Source organism: Haliotis rubra, unplaced genomic scaffold (genome assembly GCF_003918875.1).
Source record: "Haliotis rubra isolate DU_JTF1 unplaced genomic scaffold, ASM391887v1 Scf724, whole genome shotgun sequence".
Classification (NCBI taxonomy): domain Eukaryota; kingdom Metazoa; phylum Mollusca; class Gastropoda; order Lepetellida; family Haliotidae; genus Haliotis; species Haliotis rubra.
In genome coordinates this window covers 453,785-473,110 of record NW_025767440.1, presented here as the reverse complement: position 1 = coordinate 473,110, position 19,326 = coordinate 453,785, and the positions used below count along the sequence as shown (strand labels likewise).

The window sequence follows — 19,326 nt, the reverse complement described above, 5'->3', positions numbered from 1 at the left end:
AGCCCGATGGTCTGGTAAACATTTTAGATGTTCCATACATCTGAGTACATTTACCATATTTGGTCTGGTTAAATCCATTTTCGGCTGGTAACATTTTGAAGTTACCAGCCCTGATGTCTGGTTGGATGTTTGGCTTATTTCATACACTGGTTACTGAAGATCAATTCTAACCCTGATCTTCACGGGTATAGAGTAGAATGTCACGATCAAAACTAATGCATACAATATATGGTCTGTCCGTCCGTCGTCTCTCCGTCTGTACTACGTTTAAGTAGATTTTATGGTGCTAGACAACTGAAATACCATGCCTCTGTTAAATATGAATACCGCACCCAAAACTGTATTTTACAGACTCCAAGCCGACTCCAGACTTCGATCTATCAATCAATCTTTATTGACTTCAAAACCACCTACGGTGGTACAAGAGCAAAACACAAAACAGATATATTACACATAATACATGCGTCATAGTGACTGTTTCTTAACATGGTTTGTAAAATATTTATGAATCTAGACAAGCATTTCAGTTCTTTTGTATGGTATTGTATTTGTATTTTGGTGTCAATATTTTACAAAGGTTATATACATTTGGGTATTGATTATACAGTCTTGGAATATACAATAATCTGGTTCGGAGAAGAGCTTCACATCTACAGATGTAATGAAACACATGCATCTCCCATTACATTTTGGTCGCATAGTTTACATAAACGATCTTCCCTCGCAATGCCCTGTCACCGGCCAGTGTCTATGGGTAAGTTATGGTTTGAAGTGCGTGCGGAATCTTAGAATAGGGATAGAGACATATTTACGTAATAGTAAGTGTTGTTCAAATTGTATTGATTTTTTAAAATGTTTATAAAGAATGCCCTTAGAGCTAGATTCAATGTTTTCTCTACACTTTTGGTAGGACTTGTCATTTTCATCCCCTTATGGTCGAGCCCCAGGCAGGTAAACGACAAATAACATCTTCGTCTTTCTGTATAACCCGGCCAGTGATCGACTCACCAATATGATTAACCTTTTGCTCTTCGGGACCGCCTCAGTGGTGTAGTGGTTAGAGTGTCCGCCCGGAGAGCGGAAGGTCGCGGGTTCCATCCCCGACCGCGTCATACCAAAAGACGTTAAAATATGGTACTTGTTGGTCCCTGTCTGGCGCTCGGCATTAATTGGTACAACAAGGACTGGTCGGCTCGGAGTCAGTATAATGTGTCTGAGTGGAGTATTCATGCTTCACTGCGGCATGGTATCTCAGTGGGCTAGCACTATAAAACCAGCTTCAGTCTGGGCTAGTACAAGCAGCCGCACATACACACGCATGCATGCACGTCGTCATATGAGCGAAATATTCTCAAGTACGACGTTAAACCCAATTTCACATCACGTGACCTCTTCGCGGGCAGTGGCTCTATACATCCAGTGGGGGCTGGGTCCGATTCCCAACATAGGTACAATGTGTGAAGCCCACCTATGGTGTCGCCCGCCATGATGTTGATGGAATGTTCTAAAGGCGTCCAGTAAGCCAAGTGGCGGGATATTTAGGAGATAAACCTACCGTGCTTTCAAGCTAGAGGACGGTAATGAAGAATTGATCCCGCTAAATGTGTCCTTGTAACCGAAAGCGAAACCTGTTTCATAAATTTCATAAATTAACCTAATGAATGAGTGTGTTGAGTTTCACGATGCTTTGAATACACTGAGTAAATTGAATTGAGTTGAGTTGAGTTGGGTTTTGCGTCGCATCGGCATTATTCCAGCCATATAGTGACGAGAACAAGGTTTGCATTAATAAACATTGTAAGTACATACTCGGAATGAGTTTTATTTCAAAAACATATATTCATTACGTTGTCATTTAAAAGCAGAAAAAGTCATAGCACCAAATTTAAAGGTAGGCAATTTGTTAGTCACATTTCACAGTACAATTTATGATAGTCACATTTCACAGTTACAATTTATGATACAGATTAACTTCCCTCAGGTAGTTCACTATCAGATGGGCGCTCACGCGGGAGAACAGATCTTTTAGGTTTGTTGCATCATAATGTGAGTCCCTTGCAGACGACAAGTTCACGCATTCAAGCAGAATATGCTTGATGGTGAAAACCTCATCGCAAGAGACACACATTGGGGGTGCACCCCCATCCGTTTTCAGCAGATAGTCATGAGTAAACCGACTGTGGCCAATACGACATCGTCGTAAAATTACCTCATCACGTCTTGACTGACAACCCAAGTAGGTATAACCAATTGTTGGTTTCAATTCATAGTTTATTTCTTCCTACTTGGGTGTCCCATCTTTTTTGTATGAGGTCCCGAGTATAGCTTTTGATAGTGGGTTTGAAATCACTGTACGGGATCAGCAGTGGAGATAGGGGCTTGTCAAGAGCTGCTTTTGCTGCAGCATCGGCTTTTGTGTTACCTTCTATGCCGACGTGACCCGGCAACCAGCAGAGGACGATGTCACATTTGCCAGTAGAGAGGTCGTTGTAAAGTTCCAAAATTTCCAGTAGGAGATAATATACTGAGGGAAACAAATAAGGGAACACCACTTCATGGCAGTGTTCCTTTATTTATTCTCAGGTTTTCTCCCACAACGACTGACTGACTGAGTATGGTTTTACGCCGTTTTAGCAATATTCCAGCAATATCACCAGAAATGGGCTTCATAAATTGTACCCATGTAGAGAATCGTACTCGGACCTTCGGCGTGATGAGTGAACACTTTTACCACTAGCCTACCCCACCACCACCCCTCTCCCACAACGCTATTCAAAGCTGGTGATGAAAACTGAAAAATATTAAAGGAACACTTGAATGTCCTGTGTTCCTTTATTTGTTTCTCTCAGTATATAGGATAAACGGCCGTCTTACCAGTACACCTATGCCGATCCTCGTCAGAGTCTTAAGCGCGAGTGAGTGAGTGAGTTTAGTTGTACGCCACACTCAGCAATATTCCAGCTATATGGTGGCGGCCTGAAAATAATCTAGTCTGGACCAGACAGTCCAGTGATCAACAGCATGAGCATCGATCTACGCAATCTGGATACGATGACATGTGTCAACCAAGTCAGCGAGTCTGACCACCTGATCCCGTAAGTCGCCTCTTACGACAAGCATGAGTTACTGAAGATCATTTCTAAGCCGGCTCTTCACGGGTCCCACGCACCAGTGCACCTATGAAGATCCTGTTCAGAATTGATCTTCAGCAACCTATGCTATTTGTAAGAGGGGACCAACAGGACTAGTTGGTCAGGCTAACCTCCAGGACGTCTCGCTCCGTATCGAGATAATTGTTACTTTGACTTCCCACAGTGGAGCCCGTCTCAAAGAAATGTACTGATGTTTGACTTCCTTTTTTTTTAGAAATTGGACATTTTCGTAACTTAAACATTCTTGCATTTTCCCTTTGGTAGTATTCCTTTCAGATGTTCGGTTTCTCCAAACAGGACAGTGGATGCTTTTCACGTGGGTACAATGTGTGAAGCCCATTTCTAGTGACCCCCAACAGTCACATTGCTGGAATAATCAATATAGGGCGCAAAACCATGCTCACTCGCTTGGTTTCTCCAAATAGGACCAATGGGTACTTCTCAAACCTTAACCAAAGAAAAGCCTTATAATATAATATAATATTTCTGAGTAATAACTAGTCCTGCGCATTATAACCGGTTTACCGGTATTTGCCGGTTCAGACATGAAAACGATACGTATTGCGATACGCTGATCGAAAACCGGTATTTTGACTTGCATTCGGAAAACTTCCTAACACTCGGAGATGTTTGGATATGTCCTTGTTTCATTTGTGCCAAATATTATTGACATTTTTATTTTAAAATGATTAAAAGTTGTTATTAAAATTAATCAAGCCTAGTGATTTTGTGGTGTTTTTGCTCTATAAATCAAGAAGTAACTCGATTATAAGTAGTTTCTGTTTAAAAATACTTCATGCAATATATTGCAATACATATCGCAATACATGATTTCGCATCGCAATATATCGCAATATGGAAATTCTCTGCGATACCCACCCCTAGTAATAACAAAGGCCCACTGGTAACGCGATATATAAGCCAAATACTAAAAAAATATTTAGCTATCCCCCACCCGCTTTTAAAGGGGCCCACTGATAGAGCGACTCGTGTTTCACGCCAACAATTGTATTACGTGGTCTAGCTGCCAGTGCATGGGCAGCACGTGCTCCCTTGACCGTGACGGACACAAGGTTTGGCCAGTTGTCACCTTGGCAGAATTGGTGAGTGAGTTTAGTTTTACGCCGCACTCAGCAATATTCAGGCTATATGGCGGCGGTCTGTAAATAATCGGGTCTGGACCAGACAATCCAGTGATCAATAGCATGAGCATCTAAGGAATTCGGATACGATGATGTGTAAACCAAGCGAGACTTACCACCCGATCCCGTTAGTCGCCTCTCACGACAAGCATGAGTTACTGACGTTCAATTCTAACCCGGATCTTCGCGGGTACCTTAGCAGATATCCCCTGTAGTTCTAGTCTGAATGTAATATAACAGCCAAGCAGTGTAATCTTTTCTGATGCGTCTTTGGTATGATGACTGATCCAAATTTGATCCTAGTTTTGTGTTTTTTACCTGAATATTTAATCATGCACAATGTGTCTATTGACCTATTATATTAAAACCACACATTTCATTTATTCGAATACGTATACTAAATCAACCCAACTTTGCCATTGCTAAACAAATCTTTAAAAAATACTTAGGTAAATAGGAAAATACAGTTATTAACTTAAGTACACAGCAAATGCTATATTTCTTATGCAACAATGATTTTTTATCCGTTCATATCCTCAAAACAGCGTCGACCCCTAAGTTTTTTTAGGCAATTAAAATTGCATGCAATACAGCGGTTCCTACTCCCTTGCTTAACTTGTGTTTGGTGATATTAACCTACACCTGTTTATTTGTCATCGTTAACTTGATGGGCAGTTAATGAATTTAAATCCGTGAGAAATAGAATTATGTTTATTTTGTATAACCGGCATAATTTATAATTTATAATAATTTGTAACAGATGATCTTACAAATTCAGTTACAAACAGTCAGAGTTTGGAAAAAGGCGGTAGCAATTGAAACCAGTATATAATTAAGACAGTTCCACCACGTAAAGGAAAATATTCAGTCAATGAAAGATGACATATATTTCCATTTCAGGTATGTTAACAACACAAGGTTGGTTGTAGCGAATATAGTTTCACGCACTCAAAGTTGGTCAAGCTAATCAAAGCGCGCGCTGGGTCACATTCGGTCACAAAAAAATGAGAGAAGAAATATAGTGCCTAACATCCAAGGCATGTAATATAAAATAAATGCCTTAATGTATTTGAACAAGACATATAAAATGTATTTCTGGTTTACAATTTCCAGTGCGTTCACCGAGTTGTACATACTGACACTGCTGCTACGCGGACTAATTCACTATTTACGTCAGCAGCTTCCGGTTGTACGCATCAAGCAAGCTACTTCCGGCAAAATAGCCGTGGAAGAAAATTGCGAAGATTTAAGAGTTGCCCCTCGTTTCTGTTTCGGTAAAATATACATTTAAAGGTAGGATATACGTTGGTCTTATATGTCTGGACTTTTGTCTGTGTGACTGTAGCGGAAGTGAAGTAGATGAACGTCCTTTTCCGTTCTGTCCACATGCAACTTCCGCTCATCTGATTAAAAATGGCGGATGTTGTTTCTCGTGTACATTTTGCACGCTCATTTCATATTCTTCTCGTAAAGATCTATCTTGGAATATACTTTTTCCTGCAGCCAAATATCACTTGAACAATAAACGCTCATGCGAGGTTTGTACTGGCGTCCTCGGCGCCATCTCAGATATCGGAATACCGGATAATTTGTTTAGATTTAATTAAAAACTGACGCGATTCCCTGATTGCGCGCCATACCAGGATGGTGTCTTTTCTTTCCGGGATCAGTTCAGAGTGATATCATGACATATTGCGCCTTCTATTTTGTCATATTGTTTTCAAACGGTAGGCTGTTATATATTCATATTGACATGTCGGTTGTCGTTCGCTGACAAATTTTATAAAGTAGGGAGAGGCAAGTTTTTATTGAGAACTATCCCAATATTCCTTTCTTTTGAGGTTGATTTCATGCGGTCATGGAAAACACAAAATTAACAATAATGATCTGGGGCATCAACCTGTTCACCCCGAACAATGACATGTGTTAACGTCCTCATTTAACACAAAAGCATGCATTTTTACCTGTTACCAAAAGGGTCAGCAGGAAGTAACCTCACTCCATAGTATAGCAGCTGACAACCAAATTTCCGTGAACCACTTTAATCACAAATAGTAAAAAACTTACTGACCATATGCATAAACTTACTCTGTTGAAAAACGTCAGCAGAATTTATTAAGATAAAAAGATATTTACCACCATCAGCCCATGAAGGTGAATCTGAAAGAGAATGAATAAGTTTATTGGAAGCTTAAAATATTTTAACTTTTCTTTTTACTTGTCATTCTTCATCATTTAGTTAAGAATATGAATTCCTATTTGTCTGGATCACTGTTATTAAAGTTGCAAAATAAACAGTTTATCAATCAAAATTTCGTCATTATATTAAAGCGTCTTCTATTGGAAATTAGAATGAGGCTAACTAGTTATTTTTATTTGATGATATTTATTTGCATTGAAATATTCAAATATTCTTCAAATAATGTGCTAGGTCATATGTATAATCATTTATATGACTTAAGGCATTACCATAGATCCTTAGAATTTAATCTATTGAAATAGAATGATAATCCCGATTGTTGTGGTAGTACATCACATTATACATAATGTAATATCTTCTGCAAACAATTAGGGAGTGGTTAGGTAGCCTAGTGTTTAAACCCGCTTTTGCTCATTTGCCAAGGACCCGGGTTCGACTCCCCACATGGGTACAAATCCCCGTTATATCATATATGAGAGCTGTCTGTAAATAATTGAGTCTGGACCAGGCAATTCAGTGATTGACATCATGAACTTTGTCCAGGAGAAAATATGGCAATATATGAATGGTGGGATTATAACCAGGTAGGACAGTTGGAGCCCCTTTGGCTTCAAAGAAAACAAGTCATTACTTTGTTGATCATTTTTTATTTCTCAGTTACACAGCACATGTGTCCTCCTCTGTGGTGTGGTGGTTAGAGCATCCGCCCAGAGAGCGGAAGGCCGCGGGGTCGATTCCCGGCCACTTCATACCCAAAGACGATAAAATATGGTACTTGTTGGTACTGCCTGGCGCTCGGCATTAATGGGTATAACAAGGCTCGGAGTCAGTATAATGTGTCTGCGTGGGGTATTCATGTTTAACTGCGGCATGGTATCTCAGTGGGCTAGGACTATAAAACCAGCTTAAGTCTGGGCTGGTAAGAGCAGCCACACATACTATGATACACATGCATGCACTTCATCATATGAGCGAAATAATCTTAACTACGACGTTAAACCCAATTTCACTTCACGTACATAGTACATAAACACTCAAACATATATATATGCTAAATATATTTTGCTCTAATGAATGCACACATCATTCAAATGAAACTTTGCTCCACAATGGTTTAAAGAAATCTTTAACTGATGTCTGCCAGGGCTCGATTTAGTGCTTTTTTACTTGCACTGGTGCAACCCAATATTACAAAATATAACCTAGCTATGAGTCTATCTTGCACAAGGTGCAAGTGAATTGTTGAGAAATAAATCAACAATAAATCTAACATATGCATAAATATGCCAGCCCATTTTTCTTCTAAACTTTGAATAGCTATGGCAATGAAACATTGCTATTCATAAACACGTCTCGGCTATGACAGCTCTTGTAAACAGGGATCAGCTGTGTCTCAGTGTTGCTATGGTTTCATGGGCACTACATCACTGATTAAGGTTTATGTACACCAAAACATTTTAACACACTACGTTGCAACTGGAATTTGGCTGGTGCAACTAGGTCTTTATCTTAGGTTGCACCTGGTGCAAGCAGGTTAACATCTCTTAAATCGAGCCCTGTCTGATTACAATGACATTGACCTTGCAGGGCGTGCATAATTTCAGAATTTGTGGAGAGATTATTCATATCCAGCCTGCAGGGCTTCCCAGTACCTAAGGACTCCAATCATGTAATACTTAGCTTTTTCAAGAGAAGGTACTTGTGGTGGCATTATAACCAGGGTGCACTGTGTGATCAGGGAAGAATATTGGTTCAAAACTATTTCCCTTTTTGTCAGAAAGTGTGGTTCCAATGAGAGAGAAATTAAGGATCAGGTGGTTTGTTCATCATTCTTTCTAATAATAATAATAATAAGAGTACTTTTATAGCGCCTCATCCACATCACCCAGGGACATGCTCTAAGCGCATAACATATATACAGGTTCTATGCACAGGAAAGTTGACGTCATAGATATTTCTTTCTGGTAACATTTGGATGCTACTATTGTGTTTTTCGGGGTCTTAGAAGCGGAAATGTGGATGCCTATTTTGTGGTCATAATTGGGAGTTGCAGATAAGCCAAAGTAGAGTTACTTCCCTTTGTTTGCTATGTAAAATGTTTTTATTTGTGTTTCTTAATCGTGTAGACTTAATCCAAGAGCTCGCCTTAAGTGTAATAGGACATGCACTGAAAATTATGTTAAATGTTACATGTTGGTTTCTCAGAAATCAAGATTTATCTTATGAAATAATTCTGAAGTCTACAATGTCTGTACACTTAAATATAAGTTGTAGTGTTTTTGTGTGTTACGCTGAAGGCCTGGGTTCGATTCCCCACATGGGTATTATGTGTGAAGCCCATTTCTGGTGCCCCCCGCTATGATATTGCTGGAATATTGCTAAAAGCGGCGTAAAACCATACTCACTCACTGTAGTGTTTTTGTTGTAAAAGGACCCGTGAAGATCCGGGGTAGAATAGGTCTTCAGCAACCCATGTGCTTGCCATAAAAGGCGACTATGCTTGTCGTAAGAGGCGACTAACGGGATCAGGTGTTCAGTTTCGTTGACTTGGTTGACACATGTCATCGGTTCCCAATTGCGCAGATCGATGCTCATGCTGTTGATCTCTGGATTGTCTGGTCAGGACTCGATTATTTACAGACCGCCGCCATATAGCTGGGATATTGCTGAGTGCGGCGTAAAACTAAACTCACTCACTCACTCATTGTTGTAAAAGTCTCCTTGTATAAGTGGAGGTAGTTTTATCGTGATGTGTCGGTCACAAGAAGTGACCACATGGATTGGGTAGTGAGCCTGGCTGTCTAGGTTGAGTGCATGTCGTCTTAATTCGATGACAAGGATCATAGTTCACAACATACATTGTAATGATTGTATTGAATACTGGATTGTCTGGTCCAGACGTGTTTACTTGTTTACATCATACAGGTGAGACTTGTTTACATCATACAGGTGAGGTGAGGTGAAATTGGGTTTAACGTCGTGCTTGAGAATATTTCGCTCATATGACGACGTGCATGCGTGTGTATGTGTATGTGCGGCTGCTTGTACTAGCCCAGACTTAAGCTGGTTTTACAGTGCTAGCCCACTGAGATACCATGCCGCAGTGAAGCATGAATACCCCACTCAGATGCATTACACTGACTCCGAGGCGGCTAGTCCTTGTTGTACCCATTAATGCCGAACGCCAGGCAGGGACCAACAAGTACCATATTTTAACGTTTTTTGGTATGATGCGGCGGGGGAACGAACCCGTGACCTTCCGCTCTCCGGGCAGACGCTCTAACCACTACACCACAGAGGCGGTCACATCATACAGGAACATTTAGATTCCAGCTGTACTAATTACTAGTATTACACTAACACATGCTAGGGTATGTGAAGACCCGGGTTAGAATTGGTCTTAAAGATCACATATACTTTATGGGGGTACAAATACATAAATCACTAATTGGCATCGTTATATCATTATAACTGAAACCCCGTCATCAAAACTACTCATTTCGATCTTTAATTAACTTAAATCGACCTTTTTGACAACAGTGCACAATTCTCACCCACAAGCGAAATTTCAACCAATCAGAGGGGCGCGTCTCTGTGACGTAATGTTAGGAATAGATATGAGGGCCCATGTAGAATTCATGTACATTTCAGGGGGTAAATTATCTTGTTTACAGGCTTGTCTAAACCTGAAATCGTGACAATTGTGAAAAATGAAAGCTATATGTTCTCACAATCTACTGTCGTTTAATTTTGTCACCTGCTTTGCCTAGCTTTTGAGTTACAACTTGTTTTCATAGACAATTCTGTCAAAATTGCTACGACAAATGAATAAAAACAAAATGCAAACATTAAAATTAAAACAGATTAAAGTTATAGGAACAATGTCAGGCTATTGCCTTGTTCAAGGAATGTATCCATCAATATCCACCAAAACGAGTGATATGCCATTGATGTGTCTTTTAACAGTGTAATATGTGAAAAAGTGATATATCATTTCAGGTTTGTCACATTGGTGTATAGTCTCAGTGGTCACTCAAGATAACACACCTGGCAACTAATTGCATAATGTCCGCCATTCTTTAAAAAAACCTAATTCAGTTAGCCAATAATGAGCAATCAATCTATGTATTGGCGGTTAATCCTTTGAAAGAAGGACTTTTTTACACAGACACTATACGACAGAGTGTATTCAGTATAGATTAGTAAATCTACATACATAAACACTACCTTTTGACAAATCCGGTGTGCAAGATAAAAGTAATTAATCAATCAGTGTGTTATCGGTTAATCCTTTGATCGATGTTTATAATGTTGGGTATTTACTCCAGACACAAGATATGCCAAATGGGAATCTAAGTGGTGTTACCACTAATTATACCTGTTATAAATCATTAACTGACCATCAAGTGAATGATGACAAATAACGTGTAGGTTTTTACCACCTAACACGGGTTACAAAGGGCATCATTCCCCTAGCCCCGAGTCCCCTGTTGTTACAAGCCACTAATTAGTACCTCTAGCCCCTCGCCGGGCGGTGGGGTAGCCAAGTGGTTAAAGCGTTCGCTCGTCACGCCCAAGGCCCGGGTTCGATTCCCCACATGGGTACAATTTGTGAAGCCCATTTCTGGTGTCCCCCGCCATGATGTTGCTGGAATATTGCTAAAAACGGCGTAAAACCATACTCAGTCAGTCAGTCAGTCTAGCCCTTCGCCTGGCTGTTCTGTTAGCTGTACTCACTCCCCTGTAACTGGATTAACTGGTTCATTAAGGAGGAGGAGGAGGAGGTTGTTATTTTAACTATGTCGGGGGTGAGGTGTTAGTCATGTGTAGGTGACTACCAGTACTTACGGAGACAATAGAGAATGCAATATGTATGTATGACATGTGGCAATCAAGTTTTAGCAGCTGCACTTGAACCCAATTACATACCTCTAATGAATAGCACAAGCCGTTGAAGATCAATTCTGTCCCTGATTTTCACAGGGTCTAATATTCCAGCTATGTGGCTGCAGTCTATAAGTAATTGAGCCTTAATCAGACAAACCAGTGATCAACATCATGAGCATCGATCTTCACAACTGGGATACAATGACAATTATCAACCAAGTGAGCGAGCCTGACCACCTGACCCCGTTAGTAACCTTTTGCGACAAGCATGGATTTGGTAAAACTTGAACCGAATTCCTGTAATTGGAATAATTTTAAATCCAACATTTTAGTAGACTACACCATTTCTTTACTCTTCATTTTTCAGAGACGTCTGAAATTAGAAAAATGAGGGTCCTCTGATTTTAGGCCCCAAGTGTGCAGCATATCTGACAAAAACATCCCAAAGTGGATTGAAACATTTCCTATTTCATGCTGTTAAGTCGAAGCTAATGGAAGCTACACCAATCTGCATGGTTTGGAGGCTTTAATGCTTTGTTAATATTATTACATTTAATGCAGTTTTGAAATTCGATGTTCAAATGCCTCTGTTTAGGAAAATAAGACCGTTACTGACCGACTGACTGAGTTTGGTTTCAACCACTTTTAGCAATATTCCAGCAACATCACGGCGGAGGACACCAGATATGGGCTTCACTCATTGTACCCATGTGGGGATTCGAACCCGGGTCTTCGGCGTGACGAGCCAACGCTTTAACCACTAGGCTACCCCACTGCCCCAATAAGACTGTTAAAAACAAATCTGAATCCTATACAAGAAACTATGTCTTCTATGGGTCCAGGACAAATGAAGCAGAACTATTCTTGTATTCTTGACAGTGTTCAAGAAACCAAGCTCTTATAGTTTTAGGTTTGAATGACGTTTACTGACTAACTGAACAATGAATTGAAATAACATAATTGTGATGTTTTGAAAAGATATGGGCACTCCTATTTTCACAAAGGCATTTCTAAATTATCTGTCTGGTACCTTATGACACTCTCCGAAAAAACTGCATTTCTATCCTGCTCAATTATTTGTCTGTTTTCTGTTTGCAGTCAGCACCGTGGCTACCAAAATTGTAAGCGAAGTCCCTGTCCAGATTATAAGTTCAAGGTCAGGTGGCATGTCGCTCGTTGACCTCGGAAAGAAACTACTGGAGGCAGCCAAGCGTGGAGACACAGATGCTGTCCGGGCGTTGATGTCCAATGGTGCACCCTTCACAACAGACTGGGTGAGTCACAGGTCTATATCCACCCTCTAGTACACCCTTCACAACAGACGAGGTGAGTCACAGATCCACCCTCTAGTACACCCTTCACAACAGACTGGGTGAGTCACAGATCCATCTCCACCCTCTAGTACACCCTTCACCACAGACTGGGTGAGTCACAGACCCATCTCCACGCTCTAGTACACCCTTCACAACAGACTGGGTGAGTCACAGATCCATCTCCACGCTCTAGTACACCCTTCACAACAGACTGGGTGAGTCACAGACCCATATCCACCCTCTAGTACACCCTTCACAACAGACTGGGTGAGTCACAGATCCATATCCACCCACTAGTACACCCTTCACAACAGACTGGGTGAGTCACAGATCCATATCCACCCTCTAGTACACCCTTCACAACAGGCTGGGTGTGTCACAGATCCATATCCACCCACTAGTACACCCTTCACAACAGACTGGGTGTGTCACAGATCCACCCTCTAGTGCACCCTTCACAACAGACTGGGTGAGTCACAGATCCACCCTCTAGTACACCCTTCACAACAGACTGGGTGAGTCACAGATCCATATCCACCCTCTAGTACACCCTTCACAACATGCTGGGTGAGTCACAGATCCACCCTCTAGTACACCCTTCACAACAGACTGGGTGTGTCACAGGTCTATATCCACCCTCTAGTACACCCTTCACAACAGACTGGGTGAGTCACAGATCCATATCCACCCTCTAGTACACCCTTCACAACAGACTGGGTGAGTCACAGATCCATATCCACCCTCTAGTACACCCATCACAACAGACTGGGTGAGTCACAGATCCATCCTCTAGTACACCCTTCACAACAGACTGGGTGAGTCACAGATCCATCCTCTAGTACACCCTTCACAACAGACTGGGTGAGTCACAGATCCATCCTCTAGTACACCCATCACAACAGACTGGGTGAGTCACAGATCCATCCTCTAGTACACCCTTCACAACAGACTGGGTGAGTCACAGATCCATATCCACCCACTAGTACACCCTTCACAACAGACTGGGTGAGTCACAGATCCATATCCACCCTCTAGTACACCCTTCACAACAGACTGGGTGAGTCACAGATCCATATCCACCCTCTAGTACACCCTTCACAACAGACTGGGTGAGTCACAGATCCATATCCACCCACTAGTACACCCTTCACAATATGTAGTGGTAAGAGCGTCCGCCCGGAAAGCGGAAGGTCGCGGGTTCGATCCCCGACCGCGTCATACCAAAAGACGTTAAAATATGGTACTTGTTGGTCCCTGCCTGGCGCTCGGCATTAATGGGTACAACAAGGACTGGTCGGCTCGAAGTCCGTATAATGTGTCTGAGTGGGGTATTCATGTGGGCTAGCGCTATAAAATCAGATTCAGTCTGGGCTAGTACAAGCAGCCGCACATACACATACACATACACACTGCATGCACGTCGTCATATGAGCGAAATATTGAGCACGACTTTAAACCCAAAATTCACCTCACCCTTCACAACAGACGGGGTGAGTCACAGATCCATATCCAGACTGTAAAATACCCTTCACAAACATCAGTAACAATCCTTTAGGTGAGGTGAGGTGAAATTGGGTTTTACGTCGTGCTTGAGAATATTTCGCTCATATGACGACGTGCATGCGTGTGTATGTGTATGTGCGGCTGCTTGTACTAGCCCAGACTGAAGCTGATTTTATAGTGCTAGCCCACTGAGATACCATGCCGCAGTAGAGCATGAATACCCCACTCAGACACATTATACTGACTCCGAGCCGACCAGTCCTTGTTGTACCCATTAATGCAGAGCGCCAGGCAGGGACCAACAAGTACCATATTTTAACGTCTTTTGGTATGACATGGTCGGGGATCGAACCCGCGACCTTCCGCTCTCCGATGCTCTAACCACTACACCACGGAGGCGGTAACAATCCTTTAGACGACCTTGACACAACATGTGGCAACATTCAGAAAGAAGCATGTCCTCTTTTGCAAACCTACCTTCCAGGCATTTTTGTACTGAAATTTATAGGCTCCTACCCTGAGAAAACTTTGCCACCCATTTTTGACACATCGTGCAGTGTACATGGCCTGAATAATCAAGTAGTGGTTGCAGGGTTTTACATGACACGTGATTCCTGCGTATTTGACGCAACGATTCTGTAAACGACTCTCAAAATATTATCATACCACTCAAGCTTGACCCAGGTTTTTATGAGTGACCCTCACAACTCAGTTCAATAAAATCGATTTGATAAGCAAAAAATGATATTGTCAGATTGTTCCAGAGAACTCAGTGGAGACAGTAATCCTGGCTGTTTGAATTGAACAATGCTGTAGTTTCATTTGGTGGTGTGACATACACAGTTACATACTGAGAATGATTAACACAAAGAAATATTAAACTTTTCATGACTCCCAAATATTGAAAATGACTCCCAAAAATAAATATTGTGAGTCACCATGACTCCCATTTTTAAAAGTATGTGTAAAACCCTGGGTTGGGTGTGATATCTATGTTAATCTTTGCTCTTTTGAACCACTTCAGCTGGGAACATCCCCGCTTCACTTTGCCGCCCAATTTGGCCACCAGCAGACGGCGGAAGTGCTGCTCAGGGCAGGGATCAGCCGTGATGCTCGCACCAAAGTGGACCGCACGCCCCTCCACGTTGCCGCTCAGGAGGGCCATGTGGAGATAGTGGAGCTTCTCCTGGACAACTCAGCTGACATTGATGCTAAAGACATGGTGAGTGGAAACTAGTAAGGCTGTAACGATTCACTCGCATATTCGCTGAATCGAACCGTAGCCCTTCATGAATTCAATTCGTTATTCGTGGTCACCAGAACCCGAATATTTGCGATTTTTTTAAGGGAGCATGTTTTACTTGAACCTGTATGTCCTTTTCCAAAGGGAGATATGCAAGAATGGAACATATACTAGTATTGCAGTAGTGCAAGTCATGTTAGTTTGCCAAGACTGCACATGGTACTGTCGATTATAACTATGACATACCAAATTTGAGTGCCATGAGATCACTGGTTATTGCTGTGACAAATCAAAACTGTCAACATGGGCGTTCTATAAAGTGTATCAATGACTTAACTACAATATTGTATTCGTGAATAATTATTCGTATTCGCTACCCAAAATTCATGATACGTACCATATTCGCCAGATAGTGTATTCGTTGCAGCCCTAGAAACTAGTGGTGGGAACTGGTTTCAATCTCATAATTGATGATTGGTTCATTACAACCGATCAATCATCGAAAATAATTGGTTAGCGTCATTTATCAAATTTTCCTGCTTATGTTTGTTAATGCACAAAAGGTAAAGAAAAAAACATGTAGTTCTTTCATTTTCTTTGCAAATTGCACAAAATGCATTTGCAAATTTCACATCTTTAAAGGATGACTAGTGTGTTAGGAACATGAAGTTCATGGAGTCTTTAAAATAAATTCAATCATGAATTGGAAGAGCTTGTAGTGCTAATGAAATCTAACAGACAAAACCAACCTTGTGAAAAATATTGTTATTGCAAACAAGTGTTCCAAAATTGATTGTGTTAGATTATGAGAAAACATGATCGATTGCTTGGTCGTTTTGTCATTGCGACCAATCTTCGATTATTTCAATTAATCGGACCACCACTAGTGGAAACTGTAACCTACATCAGCACAGACTTCAGAAGTGTTTATGTTAGCATGCTACTGCTCACGGTATGTTGTCATGGCGCAGGGTGGTGGAGTAGCCGAGTGGTTAAAGCGTTAAAGACCCAGGTTCGATTCTTCACATGGGTACAATGTGTCACGCCCATTTCTGGTGTCCCCCGCCGTAATATTGCTGGAATATTGCTAAAAGCGGCGTAAAACTAAACTCACTTACTACATACAACTAGTTGCAGCCGTGTTGTAATACGTAGGACCTGTCCTAATTCCCACAAGTAGCATGCTCTCGACCAATTAAAGCACTTAGATCTGTGTCCATCTTTCATTCTGTTGAATTCAGGTCGGAGACACTGGACAGTGTTTCTCCTGATGATCCAGTTGCGGACCCACAACAATTTAGGCTTTCTTTAAATCTTGCTTATGATTGACGTTTGCGATGGGTGTCTTCTTCACTTGATTAGTCCATGTCGCCAAGTCATGGATGAGAATCTCAGTAGATAAGAGTTGTTTGCAATTTAAAAACTACTAAAAAATTAAAGTCTTTGTTGTTACACCCGTCAGAATGAGTTATGATGGGCGAATTTGGAAAGACGCATCTTTCTATTTTCAATTTGGAATAGTTTTAATGTCTCATTTCTTGAAATCTGCAGTAAATGCACCACTGTAAAACTAAGTGGAAAAATTATCATGTTATTAATGTCACATGCACAAAGGAATAATTCCAGCTGTATGTTGTCATTTGGGAATGTTCACTGAGCAGATGTAGATAAATCCTTAGTTTCACAAATGAAGCCCTTAATTCCGAAATTGAAAAGGGCATATTTGATCTTGGTGAGAAGATGTCAAACTTTCTATATTAGGTGGTTATTATCGAAGCTGAAGGATGACCTAAGTTATTATTTCCGTTCAAAGCGGCATTGAAGCAAAATGTAGAGTGCTGAAGGTGACTACTTTTTGTCTGTTATTGAAGCTGAAGATGACACCACTACATTGGGCCACAGAAAAAGGACACATTCCAGTCGTTGAGATTCTCCTGAAACACTCTGCGGACACCAACTTTGAAAACAAGGTGAGATAACTCTATTGTGGTGGTGCGTGGTCCTGTGCTCAAAGCTCAGGTCACAAATCAGTGAAGTTAAGCAGCGTCGAGCTCGGAGAGTCCTTGGATGGGTGACCGTGTTTGGCAGCTTGACTCCTGAGAGTTTCTAGGACTTGAGTCCTGCCCCACAACGAAGCACATGTGACACATGTGGTCTCACCTTAGGCAAGTGAGTTTGTTCAAAATGGTCTCTGTTCACCCGGCAGGAAAATGGGTACCCGATGGAAAAAGTCATATGACTATAACCTTCTAGTGCCTAACAGGCAGCTTGGGTTATCCGGGGTAATAATGTGCTGTGCCTTGATTGTTAGCGCTATGAGCATACCTAGTGTGGAGTTTGGCGCTATATAAATGGACACATTATTATTATTATTATTATTGTTATTGTTATTATTGTTATTATTAACTGTAGCGTCCTTTGAGCACCAGCTGTGACCTTGATGAGTAAATTCGCATTCCCAAAACGTTTGGTTTGTCTGTCTACGTAGGGGTGTATTTTGTTGTTACAGCTACACGCCACAATAATCCTGCTATATGATGGAAATCTGTAGATAATCGAACTTCAACAGGACAATCCAGTGATTAACATAATGAGCATCGATGTACACAGTTTGGATGTGATAATATGTATCAACCTAGTCAGCAGGTCTTAGCACTTGAACCAACGTAATTACCTCTTATGATTAGCACAATCGATTGTTAATTTTCCTTTGTTGTACCGTTAGTATAGGACTAGTGTTGTACTGTCAGTATAGGATGAGTGATTTTTTATGAAATCATTTCAATTATATTTAAGTTGGTTTTGATTAGGTATGACATAAGGCAATACATACCAGCTTAGTAAACTTACTCAACGACATAATACTTAGGTGAGTAAAATGACTGAAATACGCACATATCTGAAAGCAGTGGGTAACGGAAAATGAAATACCCACTCAATATTCATAATACCCACTCCCAAAAAATACAGTGGGTACAGTACCCACATGAGCTAAATCTTACCTGGAGCTCTGGCATTTATTGAGTATTTACAAAAATTCAAGCATACTTGTATGCAACAGACTTAATAGGAATTGAGTTTTCACATTAATATTTGCGTATTTTACGCAGATACGCAGATTATCTGTACCTCTGTCTATTCATGAGCAGCTGTATCATGTCCTCTCTATAAAAACATGGAAGCCTCGTCTCACTCGTGTCTGTCTTTGATTACAGTTTGACCGGACACCGCTGGACATTGCCATCGCCAACGGGGAGAACTGATATAGCACAACTTTTACAACTAGCACAGGTAGGAAGGAAGGAATGGCTCACATGGGGACTGTTGTCTGAGGAACAGACTAGCTCTGCAGTACTTTTCAAACTGAGATTCTGGAGTCCGGGGAGAAAGTTATTGTCTATTTATAATATTCAGACTTTGCATTCATACAAAGGAAATATGGATGTAAACTTCTATAACATGAGGAACACATTTCATTTCTTTAAATAGAGCTCAATATAGCCTTCAACAGCACAAAAAGGCTAAAATGATTAAATTTTTAATTTGTTTGAGTGGCATTCTAGAAGTTGGTCGCATAGAGATGACAAAACTTTATAGATGATCAACTTCTTGATTTTCACAATGGCAACGTTTTGGCATAGCTTTTTATACCGTTTTCAAGCATACCGTTTTCATATAAAATAATTAAAGGCCCTTTTTGGGGGAAAATGCCCTAAAAAGGCCCTACATTTAGCAAAACGTGTCGAGTTATGATTTTACAGGAAACTAATACATAATATGAATACCTTGCAATGATATTTGAAGTTAATTAATCTCCATCGCGAATCAAAACTTCCCCAGTGCAGCGATGTTGTTAAGAGTTATTTCCCTCTGATTGTCGGTCCCT

The 19,326-nt window shown here is 41.0% G+C and overlaps 1 protein-coding gene across 1 annotated transcript in view; it reads left to right on the top strand.

Moving 5' to 3' along the window:
* The first annotated feature begins 5,485 nt into the window (after nucleotides 1-5,485).
* LOC124259486 (GA-binding protein subunit beta-1-like) overlaps nucleotides 5,486-19,326 on the top strand; it is a 41,155-nt gene continuing 27,314 nt past the window's right edge. Inside the window, 6 exon segments of the mRNA XM_046693617.1 lie at nucleotides 5,486-5,587; nucleotides 12,480-12,655; nucleotides 15,222-15,419; nucleotides 17,312-17,410; nucleotides 18,656-18,691; nucleotides 18,693-18,731. Of these exon segments, the coding sequence (XP_046549573.1) occupies nucleotides 12,548-12,655; nucleotides 15,222-15,419; nucleotides 17,312-17,410; nucleotides 18,656-18,691; nucleotides 18,693-18,731 (480 nt within the window). The 5' untranslated portion in view covers nucleotides 5,486-5,587; nucleotides 12,480-12,547.